Source organism: Saccostrea echinata, unplaced genomic scaffold, assembly GCF_033153115.1.
Source record: "Saccostrea echinata isolate AGI-Se365-2 ecotype Australia unplaced genomic scaffold, CSIRO_AGI_Sech_v1 ptg000038l, whole genome shotgun sequence".
In the NCBI taxonomy this organism is placed as follows: Eukaryota; Metazoa; Mollusca; class Bivalvia; order Ostreida; family Ostreidae; genus Saccostrea; species Saccostrea echinata.
In genome coordinates, this window is record NW_026889787.1 from 1753209 (window position 1) to 1771037 (window position 17829).

The following is a 17829-nucleotide window of genomic DNA, read 5'->3' on the forward strand; positions in this document are numbered from 1 at the left end:
ACAATGTACAATGGGGGAATGGTAGGACTCGAAATCTCACATGGGAATATACAGGGGTTTATTTTATTTCATTTTTTTTTTACAAATCTTCCCAGGGACTCAAATTATAAGATATATGAGAGTTGTCCTAAATTCCGTAGACTGAGCTCATATCTATTGCAGGAATCAACATACCTTTAAATAATACTGTGGGTGTTTAAAATATGCTTTAGCTGATAAATAACGAACGTTCGAAACGCCGGGACTGTCTTATATGGGGATTAAAGATTATACGTAGTGTTCTCTTCATTATACATGTATGTGGTATTATTTGATTAATGGTACGTCTTTTCTTCATCATATCGTGTGCAACTTCGATTATCTTCAGTACTTTTTCATTATTTGATGTAATTACGTTATTATATAATGTACTTTTATCATTATATGAGGTGCTTTTTTACATAATTGTACATTATTAGCTGCAGAAACTGTAGCGTTATGGTTTTATATTTTAGACTTTGACAATAACGCTACAGATTCCGTAATGCAAAAATTTTGCAATTTACGGCGCAAGATTTTCTGCGCACAGTTGGGGGAGTTTTTCTCTATTTTTTTGCATTAGACAAACAACTACCTTTATTCCCTTTTTCTAGACATGTTCTATTACCAATCTGCATATTTTATCCACCTCCTACATGTAACCCTTTATAGTAGTCTACATAGTCAAATAAATTCTCGTTTTGATTTTTTTTTTTGTCGGATAGCAGAAAATCAAAACAATCGAGTTTATTGATCTGTAGAGACGAGGTGGATAAATCACAGGCCCTTAGATCGCTTAAAAAATTAAGGTATGGAACTCCTTACATAGGGTACCCACATTCGCCAATAATGTACATTTACATGTAAATCAAATGATCTAAAACTTTACTTTCTATTCATAACTATTCACATTTAAACAATCTACCTTACTACCAAAGTTCTTCCCGAAATACTGAAATCATATTCCAAAATTGACCTTATTTTTTAGTCGACATTAGCTTGGGCCTCTGAACAGTTACACAAATTGAAAAGCGGGAACGACGAGACGAATTCTTCCCGGAGTTGGTTCTATACTCTCTGAATATTTGTTTATTAGCACTCAATCTCTACAAAATTTTATCTGATTTAATCATATGGTCTTACTAAGTTACCACCAATATTTTAGCCGTATAATTTTTTTTTAAAAATCAAGATATATTATATATTCCGGGAAAACTTCGTTTAATCATAGTTCTTTTTACATTAATAAACAACGGGGCTATGAAGTTGTTGACGCAAAGTTTTCTAAATTTTTTTACGCCCCCGTATCGAACATTCGGGGGTATATAGTTTTCGCCCTGTCCGTCCGTCTATCTGTCTGTCTGTTTGTCCGCAAAAACTTTAACCTTGCCCATAACTTTTGATTGGTTGGCGGTATGACTTTCATATTTCACATGTGTATTCCTTGTGACAAGACCTTTCTTTGGGTACCATCATATTTGACCTTTTGACCTTGACCTTGGAGTTTGACCTACTTTTGCAAAATTTTATGAGACTTTAACCTTGGCCATAACTTTTGAACAGTTGGTGCTTGGGGTTTCAAATTTCACATGTGTATTCTTCCTTTGGATACCAAAAACTTTGAAATTCTGACCTTGGCCTAAGATTTTAACTTAACTTTTGAAAAACTTTAACCTTGGCTATAACTTTTGAACGGTTAGTGCTAGGGCCTTCATATTTAAATGTCTATTCCTTGTGACAAGACCTTCCTTTGGATACCAACCACTTTGACCTTGATCAAGGTGTTTGACTTACTTTTGAAAACTTTGACCTTGGCCATATCTTTTGAAGGGTTGGTGCTAGGGCTTTCAAACTTCATATATGTAATCTTTTTGACAAGACCTTCCTTTGGATACTAACCGCTTTGACCCTGACCTAGAAGTTTGACCTGGCCTACTTTCAAAAAAATTAAACCATGGCCATAACTTTTGAATGGTTGGTGCTGAGGCTTTCATATTTAAGATGTCTATTCCTTGTGATAAGACCCTCCTTTGGATACCAACCACTTTGACACTTTGACCTTGGAGTTGGGCCTACTTTTGAAAAGCTTTAATATTGGCCATACCTTTTAAACATTTGGTGCTATGGCTTTTATTCTTCACATTTGCATTTCTTGAGACAAGACTTTCCTTTGGATACCAACAATTTTGGCATTAACCTTGACCTTGGAGTTTGACCTACTTTTAAAAACCTTTAACCTTGGCCATAACATGTGAACGTTTGGTTTCTAGGGCTTTCACACATCATGAACATGTGTATCATTGTGACAAGACCTTCCCTTGGGGCCCCATTTGACCTTGACCTTGACGTTTTAGATACTTTTAAAAAACTTTAACCTTCGCCAAAACTTTTGAACAAATGGTGCTAGGGTTGTCAAATTTCAGGTTTTTTTCTCGAGACAAGACCTCTCTTTGGGTACCTACATTTTTTATCTCCGGGACCTGGGGTTTGACTTGCATTTGAGAAATTTTAATCTTCGCTATAAGCTGCCATACGGGGGCATCAGTGTTTCACAAACACATCTTGTTTTTTTTTTTTTTTTTTTGTTTTGTTTTTTTTTTTTTTTTTTTTTTTTTTTTGTTTTTTTTTTTTTTGTTTTTTTGCAAATGGAATTATTACTGAGTTAACCTTACGATCTGAAGTAAAAAATAACTTTAAAATGTTGAAAGATTGTGCAAATACTATGCAGCTGTTCGCTGCAGATCAAACACCGTCTGTATACATGTGAATAACCAGGGCCCAAGCTAATGTCGAGTAAAAAAGAGTAGGTCAATTTTGGAATTGATTTCACCATATCTCGGGAAGTACATGGAATTTTGGAATGAACTTTGGTAGTTATGTAGATTGGTTATATATGAATACATGTAGATATGAATTGAAAGTAAAACTTTAGAGCATTCGATTTTAAAGTATTTTATTCCCGAAAGTGGGTACTTAAGCGATCCAAAGGCCTGTGGATGAAATATACAGGTTGGTAATAGAATATATCTAGAATTAGGGAATGGAAGATAGTTGATTGTCCAATGCTGAAAAGTAGAGAAATACACTCCCGACCGTGCGCAGAAAATCTTGCGCCGTAAAATGCACAATATTTGCATTACGGGATCTGTAGCGTTATGGTTAAAGACTAAAATATAAAACCATAACGCTACAGTTTCTGCATCATCGCAAACGACGGCTAAAATGTACGATCCTCTCCCATGAGATATATGCGCACTCCGAACCGTGGCTTTAGACGATGTAGTTTCTGCAACTATAACATTATATGCAGTGAACATAACAATATGTAATGTACTTCTCAAATCATATACAGTACACTAGACAAATTTGCTAACGCACCACCAAATAAAATTAAAATTTTACTTTTCAAAACTTGCTAATGATGTATTTGATAAATAATTATGTTACGTTAGCAAAAAAATGAGGCATTTAAATGTCTTAACTGATAAATAACTACAATGTTAACTGAAGCGTGACCATTTCATAGAAAAAATAAAAATCGTATCCATACTTTTTGGAGGAATAAATTTCTATTTTTTTTCTTTGTGTCTGTGTTCTTTATGTTTGTACTAATTAAAAAAATCAGAGAAAAAAAATTACACTGCATGCGGCATTTGATCCTAGAAGAGCGTGCTAAAACAGTTAATATGGTGTCTGAAGGGGGTTCCTTTGGTAGAAATTATAAAAAATTAAAACAATGAAAAAATTATTTATTCTTCTAGTGAAAAATTGTTGCAAAAAGATTAACAAACATAATAATGTTTACTATACTATAGTAGATAGCCAAGCCATTAAGTAAACACCACACCACAATTTCAAGATTGTTCCACAAATTTGGAACAACCGAAAGTTGGGTGGACTGGGTATGAATACCAAGGCACTGAATGACTAGCAGGCGACATAATAGTCAATCGCTGCATATTATTTGATTTTTTAACTGGGAGACTGCTTCTGGTGTAACCTCAACGACCAACATCGGTAATCACCAACTTCATATCTGGACAAAAAGGACGCGCAATGCATGTCGGGAAATTGGTTTTCGGGCAAGGTCATTTTAGGGTTTTGTCATGACACCAAGACATTTTTCAATTGCACTGTATTGGAAAAGATGGTGTATTATATATTATTATACTTTCATGTTAAATACTAAAATCTGATTGGTTTAGACGCATTTAACAATCCGTAATATTACCCTCAGCGTTAGCAACACAGTTGGCAACGGGTAACATTACGAAAATGTCACATGCGTTCAAATCATGCGCGTACGGTTCACCGTAGAATTCTCAAAACGTCAGTTGTGCGTTTGAAAGAAGCCAAATAAACGACGTCATTAAAAGCTTGCGTCCGATGTAGCTTACTTGAAAACAACAAACGACAGACGAAACATCCTTGCGAGGACTTTTTGAGTAGCAAACAAACAATAGAGAGGTTGGTATATCTTTTCCGAAGCTTTCTTATTGAGAAAAATAGAAGCGGTGAGTTTGAAAGCTTTCTAACCGTTTGAAAGCTTTCTAAGCGTGAACTTAACGACGATCTCCGAATTTTTTTTTTTTTTTATGACATCCGAAATCAATAAGACATTCAGTATAATAAAATAAATAGTGCACGTTTTTTGAGGGTAACAGTTGAAATTGACACCCCTCGGAAAACCATTGTCAACCTCCGCTGACGCGTCGGTTGACAATGGTTTTCCTTGGGGTGTCAATTTTAACTGTTACCCTCAAAAACGTACACTATTTATATACTAGTGCCGATTAGGCAAATGTTCACTTCATAAAAAAGAATAACAACTGGTGCGTTAGCAATTTTGTCTAGTGTATATTAGTCATTATACTGTATGATTGATTTGATTGATTGATTGTATGTTGTTTTACGTCCCATTCGAGAATTTTTCACTCAAAAAGAGACGTCACCATATACCGGTGAAGGACTTCAAATTTTGACCTTTACTCGGCACTCAGGGTCATTGAGCAGTGAGGGATCTTTATCGTGCCAAAGCCTGCCGTGACACGGGCCTCGGTTTTTAAGGTCTCATCCGAGGGACCCGCAACTTTCACTTCAAAGTGCCGAGCGCATGGCGAAGGAACAGTTGCTACCGATTTTTTATCGACTTCGATCAGTCGCGGCCAAGATTCGAACTCATAACCTCCCGAGCACAGAGCGAGAGCTCTACCGACTGAGCTACCGTGAACGGTCACGTGCGGTTTGAAGAGACGATGTAAAACTGTATAGGTATCTGCGCTCGCCCTAACGGTCACACCGTAAACATATTATTTTTCATAAAATTACGAATTTTGAAAGATCATGCGATAAGAACCTTAAACACTTGCACTACGCTTCAACACGATGTTTTGCAAGGAGGCCACCATTGCTAAAATAGTCTCGTTCAACCAGACACTCGGCTGTCTCCGTAAACTCCGACGAGCAGAGAGTCTGGTAAAGATCCGTGATAGCGTTTGGTACGCCAAAACGAGGCTTACCGAAATTCTGGTAAAGTTTTTGATTGGCTGAAAAGTACACACCTCCACAATATGAAAAAAATACATGATAAATCGACAGAAAAACAATTTAAAGATTTAAAGGTTTAATATCTAAAAGTTATAACAGTTAGAGAGGAATTGTTTATGGTAATGCCCACTGGTTATAGGTAAGTGTGTTTTACAATGTCTCGCTAAAATTATTTTCGGAAGCAAAAGCGAAAGTAGTGAAGTCTACCTGCGTAATACACATTTCTTCGATTGATATTGTTATTACTCGTTTGGTAATTAAATTAAATCCCAAAATAAAGATCAATTTATTAATATAAAGTCACAATCCACATATATAACATTCGTTTTCAAAAAGGGTCATCAAAATGAAAACAAGATAGCGCCCTCTGACGGTTACAAACGCAACGTGCTTCTTTACCAGACTCATTGCTGGTCGAAGTTTACGGAGACAGCCGAGCGTCTGGTTGATCGAGACTATTGCTGAAACTAAAACTACTACCTGAGCCGATGGCGGAAATTGGAGAAAATTCCGGAAAAAATATGAAAATTGCCCCCCCAAAAAAGTTCAGGGTCGGGAGTGTAAAATAGGGATGGTTGGGTAACCAGAACCACACATATTTTTTTTTTTATTTGGCCTTACAGATCTGCATCTATTTTATCTGATTACAAAATATGTTTTTCATTGTATAAAATATAAAATTCTAATGACTCGTACATTTCTCAAGCAATCATATTTAAACTTTGTTTGTTAGTTTATTGTTTAACGTCGCTCTCAAGAATTTTTCACTCACATGGAGACGCCACCACTTGACGGTGGAGAGCTGCAAATTTTTTACCTATACTCGGCATTTAAGGCCATTGAGCAGTGAGGGATCTTTTTCGTATCAACACCTACTGCGAAACGGGACCTCGGTTTATACGGTTTCATCCGAAGGACTGGTCTCCACGTCCCACAGTCAGATTCGAACCCGCGACGTAAGGATCAATTCCTTACTCCGCGACTCTAGTGTGAACACTCTAACCAGTTCGCTCTAACCACTGCACCACGCGGGCAACGTTTAAACTTCGTAATTTATCAGCTAAAAACACACTTTACAGTTTATACACTGATCCATATTTATATAAAGATACGTTGATTTCTGCAATAGATATGAGCTATGAGCAGTGTACAGAATTTTGGGACAACCCTCGTATATGACATTTTAAATTAGCATTAAATGTATCAAGTTAAGATTTTTTTAATGTTCAAATTTTTTTTTTTCATTAGCTTTAAACTGTACAGTAGAATGTAATTTGACTTGGTATGGCTCTGAAAACATAATTTATAGCACTGTCAAATGTTCAAGTATGACAGAGTTACAATCCTTGAATATGACACTAATTTTCATATCCGAGTGGGCCTGGCCATTCACTAATTCTCTTTCGACTCTTGATTAAAAAGGCACTATAGTGCCATTCACTTGGTAAGACTGTGTCTTTTACAAATGGTGGACCCACATTCTGCATTCTTAGTTCATTTTCATATATATTTAACTTGTCCTTTGCCTGTTGGAAGAACCCTGCTTTGTATGGAATCATGTTGTCTGTTAAGCCTGTACACAAAAACCTGTAATTGACAGCTAACCAAGTTATGATCACTGCCTGAAGAGAAAACTTGTATTCACAGGAAATAGATTTGAGTGAAATAGGGGAACTCTCCAGTAGAACATCTTGCTCCGAATCATAGAACACTATCACCATGGTATCATCTGCAAAGCCTATACTTGGAACGAGGAAGTTAGATAGGTCAGGGTGCAACCTTTTCTGTAGAAAAGACGACACAACAGTTCCTGCAACCAGCTGCGAGTGATTTCTCAGATTCACATGTTTGGGAGATTTTGTACTTGGAATTTCCAACTCTTCCTCTAAATTCTGAATAACGATTTCGTTCCTTATTATGACGTCTACACTGCCATGCCACACACTGGGATTACCTGCAGAGAAAAAAACAAATGAAACAGTACAATTTTTGTAAACAAAAAGTAATGCAAAGTCTCAAATCAAAGATTCTTTTCAAAAGTTTGAAGGATCCTCTCTCGATAGATTGCACATGGAAGAGTTCTTTTATGCAGTTAGTGATCTTCTCTTTAATTAATTCAGAATCTGGTAATTTTTGTGCAGAAAGAGTTATCTGCCTTTAGATCTAAAATAAAATAAATTGAATTCTCAAAGAATTAATTTGTAATCAATTCGAGCATGCTGAACAGTTTTAAGGTCAAGATAATTAATTAAACAATTAACTGCAAACAAGTATTTCCCCATTTAAGTAAGGAGCAATGATTTCTGTTCATTTTAAAATATTTTTGTTGACTTTGACCTTTTTCCTTTTTCCTAGAATTAAATGGATGGTATCCCCTGCTGAGTTTGAAATAGATATTACCTCAACATTTTATGTCAACATTTACACCTTTATAGTACTATTTTTCTGACTGTCCAAACCACATTTTTCTATCGTGTATAGATTCATTAGATTGTTCATACTCCTTAATGGGTCTTCAAGTTCAGCTGCATGTATACATTCTCAGGTATTGATAGAACGTGGAAGCAGCCAAGTTGTTGCTGTATATTAAAGGGCCATAATAATTTTTTTTGAGCTCTGCTGAGTGACTGATGCAACGTTTTATCTCATGCCTGAAGATGTTTTCATATTAGACCTAGGAAAAAACATGTTTCTTTTTTTATTACTATTACCATGATTACAAACATGCCTATTCAAATAAGGGTTGGTAGATAGGATAATATTTTTTTTTTTAATTTAACATAAACTTTTTAAAAAAAAACCCACATCTTTCTGACCAATTATAAACCTTCCTTTTTCTCAGTGCAAACCAAAATTACATCTGGTCTACAGCATGTACAGCTGTCACACAGTGGTAGGAACTTATGACGTATTAAAGAAATTCAAAGGAATACATACCGACATACAATTTCTGTGTTGTACAAATAAATAATCCCTTGAGAAAAAGATTTTTCATTTTACCTACCCATGTTAAACACTGATCTCTTTTTCTCTTGAGATCACTATTTGAATAGACCTGAATATGCACTACCTGGAATACATTTACCGGTACAATGTACATGTACCTATAGGTGCAGTGTTGCCTGACACTGGTTGGAATGTTTCATAAGCAAACTATGTCTAATTTGAAATTATCAAAAACTGAAAGATATTTATGTCTCACAGAGAGGAAAAAAAACTACAGTACAGATAAACATCTATTTAAAAGTCTGAACAACATGATGAACGTGATGAATAGGTACCTTTTCCTCTATGTTAATCTACCAAAAAGAATAATGAGTAAAAAATACCGCAGGGATCGACATTAACGGTTGTCCGATTGCCCGGGACAAGTAAATCTTCATTTCGGGCAAGTGAAACTGTCAACGTACTTGTCCGATCGGGCAAGTGAATTTTTCTCATAGAAATGTACATATTTAGTCAGTTTACATTAATTTATAAATAAAACAATAAATTGAATACTTGATTTCCGCCAGATACCTGACTGACATTGATTTACATTAGGAAGTCTGTGGTAGCGTTTCTAGAATATACGGACGATTTAAAAATCGGGTTCATTATTCTGTTTTCTTTTGTGATAAATACGCTCTACTTATAACAAATTTGTTAACTTCTAATTAATAAATTCATTCACAGAATATAAGTAACACGATGTATCCCAATCCAGATATGTATGTTTCATAGCAATTGTCTTCCTTTACTGTTGCTTGTTATCTCTGAAAATCATGATTCACAAAAGGATTCTACGGAAATTAATTTTTAAAAATATGAAGTTTATTAAAAGAAAACGGAGGGATAATGCTGCATGGCAGTGTGTTAACATTATAAAATTGACAAGGACAGTGATACACATGTACAAACGAAGCATCGAAATTACTTTTCTATGTAGCTCAACTTGCCAAGTTGAGAGTAGTGTATTTGGTCACATTTTTTCTACTCAGTTTACAGTCATAATAATATTTTTCTTCCCTAATTTTGGGCAACTAAGTTTTGCATTCGGACAAGTCCAAGTCTGAGATCACTTGCCCGAAGGACAAGTGAATCTAAAAGTTAATGTCTATCCCTGATACCTTCATTCTTTTATTGTTATCAGGAAAGATCGAATTAAGAAAGTTACGTAGGGGAACTACCAGATTTACTCTTCTAGGAATAGATTTTGATGTAGAATTGGATAAGGTACAACAATTAAATTATGAACCAAAATTAGTACATATTAAATCAATACTTAAACAATGGGAGAAAAGGTATTTAACTCCCATAGGGAAAATTACAGTCATTAAAACATTAGTTTTACCTTTATTAAATCATATTTTAATGTCAATCCCAAATCCTTCTGAACTGTATTGTAAGGAATTGGAAAAAATCTTTTTCTCATTTATATGGAATAACTCAATGCATAGAGTAAAAAAAGAAGTAACTGTAAAAAAAATATGAAGATGGAGGTTTGAAAATGTTAAATCTGATGTCTTTTATAGCTTCCATGAAATTATTTTGGATAAGGCATCTCATCTTTACAAATAAGGGGATTGAACACCTCATTCCAAAATTCAATTTGAACAAATTTTTAAGTTGTGGAATTGAATACACTACAACCTTCTTAAAAACATTGAAGAATAAATTTTGGACAGATGTTTTTAAGTCATGGATAATGTTACAAAACCTTGAAAAAAAGTTTGATGTTGCTGGTGACTCACCATTATTTTACAATCCACATTTACATATTGGTGGAAAACCATTTTATAATAAACAAATGTTTGACAGTAACATTAGACAACTTAATGATATCATAAATGAGGATGGTTCACTCTTTACTTATGAGTGTTTCTGTAACACCTATCCAAATATAAAGATTAATTTTTTAGAATACAATAGTATTATTCATGCTATAAAGGCTTGGATGAAGAATTCTGGTAAGGAAAAAACAATAAAAAAGCTCACTAACCCATTAATTATGTCAAATATCTACACAGTAATGAAATGTAAAAAATCTAAATGCTATTATGAAATCCTTAATCAAAATTCTTCTGTTGCAGCAGGTAAAACACATTGGAGTGAGCTTCTAGAAATTGAAATTAAGGAATGGAAAAAAATTCACATAATACCCTTCAGAGTAACAAAAGACTGTAAACTCCAATGGTTCCAATATAGGATTATAAACAAAATTTTAGCAACAAATTCATTCTTATTCAAAATTAAGAAAAATGACTAAGTTCTGCAGTTTTTGCCACACCGAGGAGGAAACAATAGAACACCTTTTGTGGGAATGCAATAGTACACAAATTTTTCTAGAAGAATTTGTTCATTTACTTGAAGATAAGACTGGTCTAAAGATTAGAGTTACTAAGAAATCTTTTATTTTAGGGTTTATTGATGAAAACACTGATGTTCAAAATGCTATTCTTCTTTGGCTTAAATATTATATTCATACTGCAAGATGCACCCAGAAACCTATTAATGTACATACTGCAATATCACAAATGAAGTTTCATTATGAAACACAAAAATTTATTTCTTATAAGAATGGTGGAAAGGAAAAGTTTGATACCCAGTGGAACAGGTGGAACCTACTATTCTCTTAACTCTCTCTCTCTCTCTCATAAAATAAAAATGCACTTCTGCTTCTGAAACTTGATGTATGTGTATAATGTTATGTACGTTGTGTGAATAAAAAAAAAAAAGAAAAAAAAAAAAAAAAAAAAAAAAAAAGAAAGTTACGTAGGATAAAATCCTTCTTTTTTATGTAAAAAATTGTAGCTTTTCTAATTTTAATTTTTGATAACTCCATCCAATATTTATTTTTTTTTTTCTTTTATCACGTTTATAAGTCTATTTTTACCTATACTTGTATCTCCATAGCCTCCTGTCAACACACATCCTTTATCACTGCAACTGCATTTATTTTCTTTCTGTCCACTCTTCAATTTGTTTCTTTCATTGATTGTGTACCATGATGATATAGCCAACTTTCCAAATAGATGATTAGCCAACACAGCTGTCATGTCTGCGTTATTTTCAAAGTCCAAGTCCACCATTTCACCTGTAAAAGCAGTGATGAAATTCAAAAACTAGACATGTTTTTATCATGCACTGTAAAAATTGCGTTTAGGAAATAAACACTTCTATTACATGTTTAGATCTAAACGTGTATAGTATTGTGTTTAACAACTAAACACTTATGTCTTAACATGTTTTATATCTAAACGCGTTTAGAAATTAAACACGTTTTACTGTAAAGTGCAGAGTTATCTTCCCAGAAATGACATGCATACAATGTATATTTGAACGTTAATTTGAGCGGCTATCTAAATAAAGAAAACACAACAAGCTAAGGTGATGTATCAGTGAGAGTTATGACAACCCCATTCAAGGGATAACCATGACGAAATAGTGAATTAAATACGGTGAAAGGGCATCTTGTTGCTGCAATACATTAAAGGTTTGTTTTCTTCTTCTTTGCATTAATTAACCACGATGAGCAACGTACATAAAGTTGATTTGGGATATCTTGAATTCGTTCATAGACTTGCAGGAGAGGGAATATTATTAAATGTCATTAAAAACATCAATATTTATATCAGTGTAGGTTCACTAAAATTTAAACAATTTTGTTTTTCCAAGTAATGTAAAATATCAGTGTTACTATACTTTTTCTAAAATCTGGCTTTCTTTCCTACAGGCAATGTAGTCCAGATCGAACTCAAAATATACGTATCAGAGTACCTGGTGTCATCTTCAAGTGCAATTTTGTTGTTCCATAATCAACACTTTGAAATTTCATTTGTTGAAGACTACTGTGTTAATTCGACAGTGTTTACAATTATCCTCGTTCATTCGAAATGGATTACTTTCTGGCAGTTATTGATGGAATATAGATTATAATATGTGGTGCTTTGGGACTTGTTGAAAATTATTAAAATTTGATATTTTTGCGATTCACATGAGGAAAACTTTGCAGCCAATTCAAATTATAATGATTATAATAAATATATACATAAATATACATTTTGTATTTTTAATTCAACAATTCTTTAATAAAGCCATTTAGAAATATTCAATGAAGTTTTTATATTAAATTGTCATCTTAATATTACTTTCTTAATTATTTTGAAGATTAAAAGTTTGTTATCTATGTGTACGTTATAAATTTTGTGTCATTCTGATTGAATTGTTGAGACTAAATCTCTTCAGTTCTATCTCCTACATTATTTGTGTAAATTAAGTACATGTACATCACACAGTGTCCATTGTATTGTATAATTAAATACATATCCCAACGTTCAGTGGCTTTATGGAAAATAATCAATAGTGGTTACATATTTTGAAAATTTTGACAATTATGCGCATTTAAAAATCATATACTTTTTGTGCCTAAATTTACGAGAGTGTTTTGTTTTTCTGCAGGTCCAATTTAAACTTATTATGTGTTTAGATTTTAAAAACATCTGCTGTTATGTGTTTAAAATATAAACACTTGTGTTTATGTGTTTAGATGTGTTTAATTTCTAAGCACACAAGTGTTTAAATTCTAAACATTAAACACTTTCTAAGACATGTTTAGGAATTTTACATGTTTAGAAATTAAACATATAATAAAGGAGGTGACAAGAAAGTGTTTAGAAAAGTGTTTGAATTGTAAACACATTTTTTACAGTGTGTTCAATTCCAAATTCAGTCTTACAAAAGATTCTGGAACATTCTACATGTATCTTCATGACCTGATCTCTGTTTAAAGGTGTTTATTTGTTAGTAAACACTTATTCTAAGACTGAGAAATCTGGATATCTATTGTTTTATTTAATGCTTGATGCTCTTTTAAAAAAATGCATAATACAATCATTCACTTTTCATTTTATTTTTGGACATTTTTTTTATTTAATGTCTGAACATGCTTAAGTGTCAAAGGCGACTAATACAATGGCATTAAGGGAATGATTTCCTCTTTTCAAATTTTCTCATCATAAGCATGATCAGTTGTCACCGATGATGTCTAGGAATCAAAATACATGTGCATGGATACCAACTTCTACATACCTGACTTCAAAAATCTTACAAGTACTTCAAGTAGAATCCTTTCGTGCTTTGCTTCTGGTATTTTTCCATAAAGAAAGTCAATAAGTATTGTTATCCCTCTTCTAAATATATCTCCCAAGACGAAACCTTTCTCCAGTTGTTCTACATCACAGAAAGCCTTACGGAATGGTATCCCTCCATTAGAAGTAACTGCATTGCAGGAGACAAATTTGTATGGTAACAGGACGGGTTTACATCAACAAAGACTAAACAACACTGCCGATATTTCATCCTTCAGTAAAAAATCGCCTTTGAACAAGAGAGGGGAGTCTGTCAGCTCTCTACTTTTGGTTGTTGAAGTAGCTAATCCACCTAAAATTAGAAAATAAGAAATAAGTTTTAAAAATAACACCAAAAGGTCTTGACCTACAATACATGGTTAAAAATAAAACACATTTCATTGGCTCCCTTCCTGTGAATATATAACTTGCTATGAATACTAATAGCAGGAGCAGGACTAAAGCACCAAAGGGCAATAACTGTAACTTACTCCAAATCAAAAAAAAGAAATATAATGAAAGATAACTCTTACTGTCTGTATTTATAGTCTTTTTCAAAATGTTGAGTAACAGTGATCCAGTTTGGTGGTGTCTAAAATAAAATAAATAAGAGATGATTAATTATATCACCTTTTACATTCAAAAAGGGAAAAAATTTTCCTGAAATGAAGAAATATGGTAAATGAAAGGTGTTAAATGAGATGTAAATGCTATAAAAAATTACCTTTTATAAATAGGTTTCCTTCTTGTATGTCAATATTAATCTCCCTCTCTGTTAACTCAAACTCACTGCCATTCTTCCTTTCTTTATCATCCCAGTACACAACCTAAAATATAATTTGAACAATTATAATCCCATTCTTATCAGCTCTTTTGTTTATTAAACAAGTACACAATCTAAAATATCATTTATAAAACTATATTCCTGTTCTTATTAGCCATAAATAAGTGATGAAATATTTGAAATTAACTTGTATGGCTGATACAATTATAAATTTTATAACTGAAATACATGTATATATAAACATAAATTTCAATTGAACATTTAGGCAATACACCTTACACCAAAAACATTAATATAAACAATTAACATTTAAAAACATGCACAAGACATAAATATACTACCATTAAAAATTAGTGATGAATGCATCATGATGGAGAACCAAAAAGATGACTGATGTCTACTCAAATTGATGAATGAAATGATGAAATTATATATTTACTGGGATGATTTTTTTCTTAACAAAAAGTGTGTTACATTAAATAACACACTGGTCTGGATATGTGTTAAATTATTATTATACCTCATTATTAAATGTATAACATGATTGTTTTACCCAAAAAAGTGATAGGCTAATATACTTTGTATCTCACGCAACATCCACCAAAAACTCAAAATTTGCAAGGTACGTACAACATGCCACCATTTTGCATTTTTCTGTTTAATACATCGCTTTGACTTTCTGCACATATTTTAAAGAAAATGAAATCTTGTCACCTTTAACAACTTCCAATAACTTCCGTTATATCCATTTTCACACTCCAAATAAATTATTCTAGATACAAGCTGTTCTCTCCTTTAAAATTTTTAAGTTACTTCTTAAGTATGTTATTAATTATAATACCAAAAGTATACTTTAATAAATTATGTCATATGCCACTATTGTCAGGTACCGCTAATAGATTTTTTCTTAAAATCTGGATTTTCTTTGAAATAAAACTTTTCATTCTTAAGTCACCTAAATCACTCTATATTTCTATCTGTTTTCGTCCGTTGTCTTGCATCTAGTCTGTGAACATTTGAATATCTTCAACTTCTTCTCTAGAACAACAGAACCAATATCGACCAATTTTGGAATATAGCATGTATGGGTAAAGGGGAACAAAATTGTGAATTTCATGGTCCCTGTCCCCCAGGAGCCTGGGACCAAAACCATCAAAATTAATGCAATTTTAAAAAAAATCTTCTTCTTTACGTTTGGACAATAAGCAGTCAAACTTTCGGCACGATTGTATTAATTACTGAGCCCTTTATCAAAATTCATGGCCCCAGGGTCAGGGATTTTGTAGTAAGGGTGGAGCTGTAGGTACTCATCATATACTGAAAATGCATTATTTCTTTGAAAATCTTCTTCTCTGCCCTGGGTTGTATTTTACTCTTTCTTCTATGGATCCTTTACATTGTTGTATTGTTCTCAGGTGACAATTAAGGCCCTTGGGCCTCTTGTAAATTTATTTAGAGGATGTTTTATAAAATTTGTTATGATATTAAGTGCCATGCACAATTAATGCATTCTGTGAAACAGTGTAAAAATCTCATATTCAATTACTTTGTAAACTCCATTTTCAAAACTCCTTATCTGGCCCTCCCAATCTTGGTTTTCGCCACTCTCTATAGTCCAGGTATGCACAATTTCTTTACCTACTAAGTCATCTGGATGGAATCTGGTTTCTTGCGCATTTCTTCTCAATTCTATTAATTTTAAAAGATTATCCAGTAATTTGTTATGATCAAAGACCTTTCCTTTTGAAGAAAACTGCAGCAACTCCTTCTGGTTTTTTTCAATTTTAAAAACTTTTTTGTAAATGTTGATTTGTTTCTTTAATGTCTCTACTTTCTCCTTTTTTGTCTTCAGCTTCTCTATTTCTTCTCTAATCTTCCCTTCACTCTCCCAAAGCCCAACTTTTCTCATGTCCTCTATTGCTCTATCTAACTCAGTTGATTTTTTTTCCTTCTTCCTTCTAGCTTCTTTTTCTTTTTCTTCTAAAATCTTTGTTTGTTTTCTAAAAAGTTCTTCATTTTTCTCTCTGTCTTTTAGCATAAAAGTTCTATTTTCTGAACGAGCCTGATCTATTATCTCTTGTTGTTCACTTATATCCTTCTTCTTTAACCACTCTTCTGTTCTGTTATTACAATATAAAATGCTACTTTCGATGGAATTTAATGATGATGTGGAGGATGCTTTTAATTTAAAATCTAATTGTCCCATGAGTCTTTCCAGGCAAATGTTATTTGTATCACATGAATTACACTCTTTTAATTCATTCCCACTGATGTTAAAATATTTCCCTCCACTTAAAAATTCACTAAATAGTTTACTGGCTTTCCTTTTTAAAACATTACAAAGACGCTTTATAAAAACACATGTAAGATTGTCATTCAGTGAAGTTTTCAATAAAAATTCAAAAACCTCGTCATAAAAATATGGACCATAAAAAAGTGAAACTTCATTGTTCAAAGCTAAAATTGGATTTTCAATAAACAAATCTAAAACATATAAAAGTCTCTGAAATACAGAACCCATATCTAAAATGTTTCCAACTTCTGTTGCTTTTAAAAAATAAGGTCCTGTGATAATTTTGCATAAAATGCCAAGTGATCTTAAAAGAGTTAAAAATGTTTTGTTCTGCAAACATAATAAAATAAAATTCTGATTAAAAGTGTAAGAAGCTTTCAAAGAATAAAAATACTGTAATACAAGTTTGTGCATAAAAAAAGTACCTGCAGCATTATAAAACATAACATTAAAACGATTGCCTCTAAACTTTACAAAGGGAATGTCTGAAACACTATGATTTTTCATATAAACTTGTATATCATTGGGATCACCAGTCCCATCTTTAAAAAATAATTTCGATACAGATTTTAAAAGACACAAAGTAAAAGGCTCTTTCAATGAATGGGTATACCCAGGAAATCTTAAAGACAACTCCTGTTCAATATTAAAAATTTCTTCTATACATACATCTGAAAACTGCAGGAGGGGGTGAATAGAACATTTAAAAGAATGTACATTATGATCTATATCTTTACTTAAAATATCATTTACTTTTTGTTCAGTAGCACTTCTGTCGGTCATAAAACAAGAGACATTGTTTAAAATAGTATCACTGTCACCCTCTTTCTGTGATATATCTATTAAAATATCTTTTGTAATATCTACATTTGTCTCCCCCTTTCCATCACAGACCTCTCTTAAACCTGCAGACAGAACTTTGTCACCAGTATTAAACTGAACTCCATAATAATGCTTCCCTTTCTTCGTAGTTGCGTCTCTATGCATTGTGATATTTGCACTGTTCTTAAGTTCTTCATTTAAATGATTTCTCGAAACTACGCCCATTTCACTGGTTAAAATACCTGCCGTACTCTTTG

General features: G+C 32.9%; 1 protein-coding gene and 1 pseudogene across 1 annotated transcript; both read right to left on the reverse strand.

Annotated features, from left to right (window-relative positions):
* Nucleotides 1-6923: 6923 nt before the first annotated feature.
* LOC133200303 (uncharacterized) lies at nucleotides 6924-14051 on the reverse strand (annotated as a pseudogene).
* LOC133200350 (myb-like protein X) lies at nucleotides 13992-17220 on the reverse strand. Its single transcript, XM_061336165.1, has 3 exons — nucleotides 16004-17220; nucleotides 14398-14500; nucleotides 13992-14265 (listed from the first exon to the last, which is right to left on the reverse strand). Exons 1-3 carry the CDS (start codon nucleotides 17192-17194, stop codon nucleotides 14228-14230), a joined length of 1332 nt encoding a protein of 443 aa, XP_061192149.1. The 5' UTR covers nucleotides 17195-17220; the 3' UTR covers nucleotides 13992-14227.
* Between the last annotated feature and the right edge of the window lie 609 nt (nucleotides 17221-17829).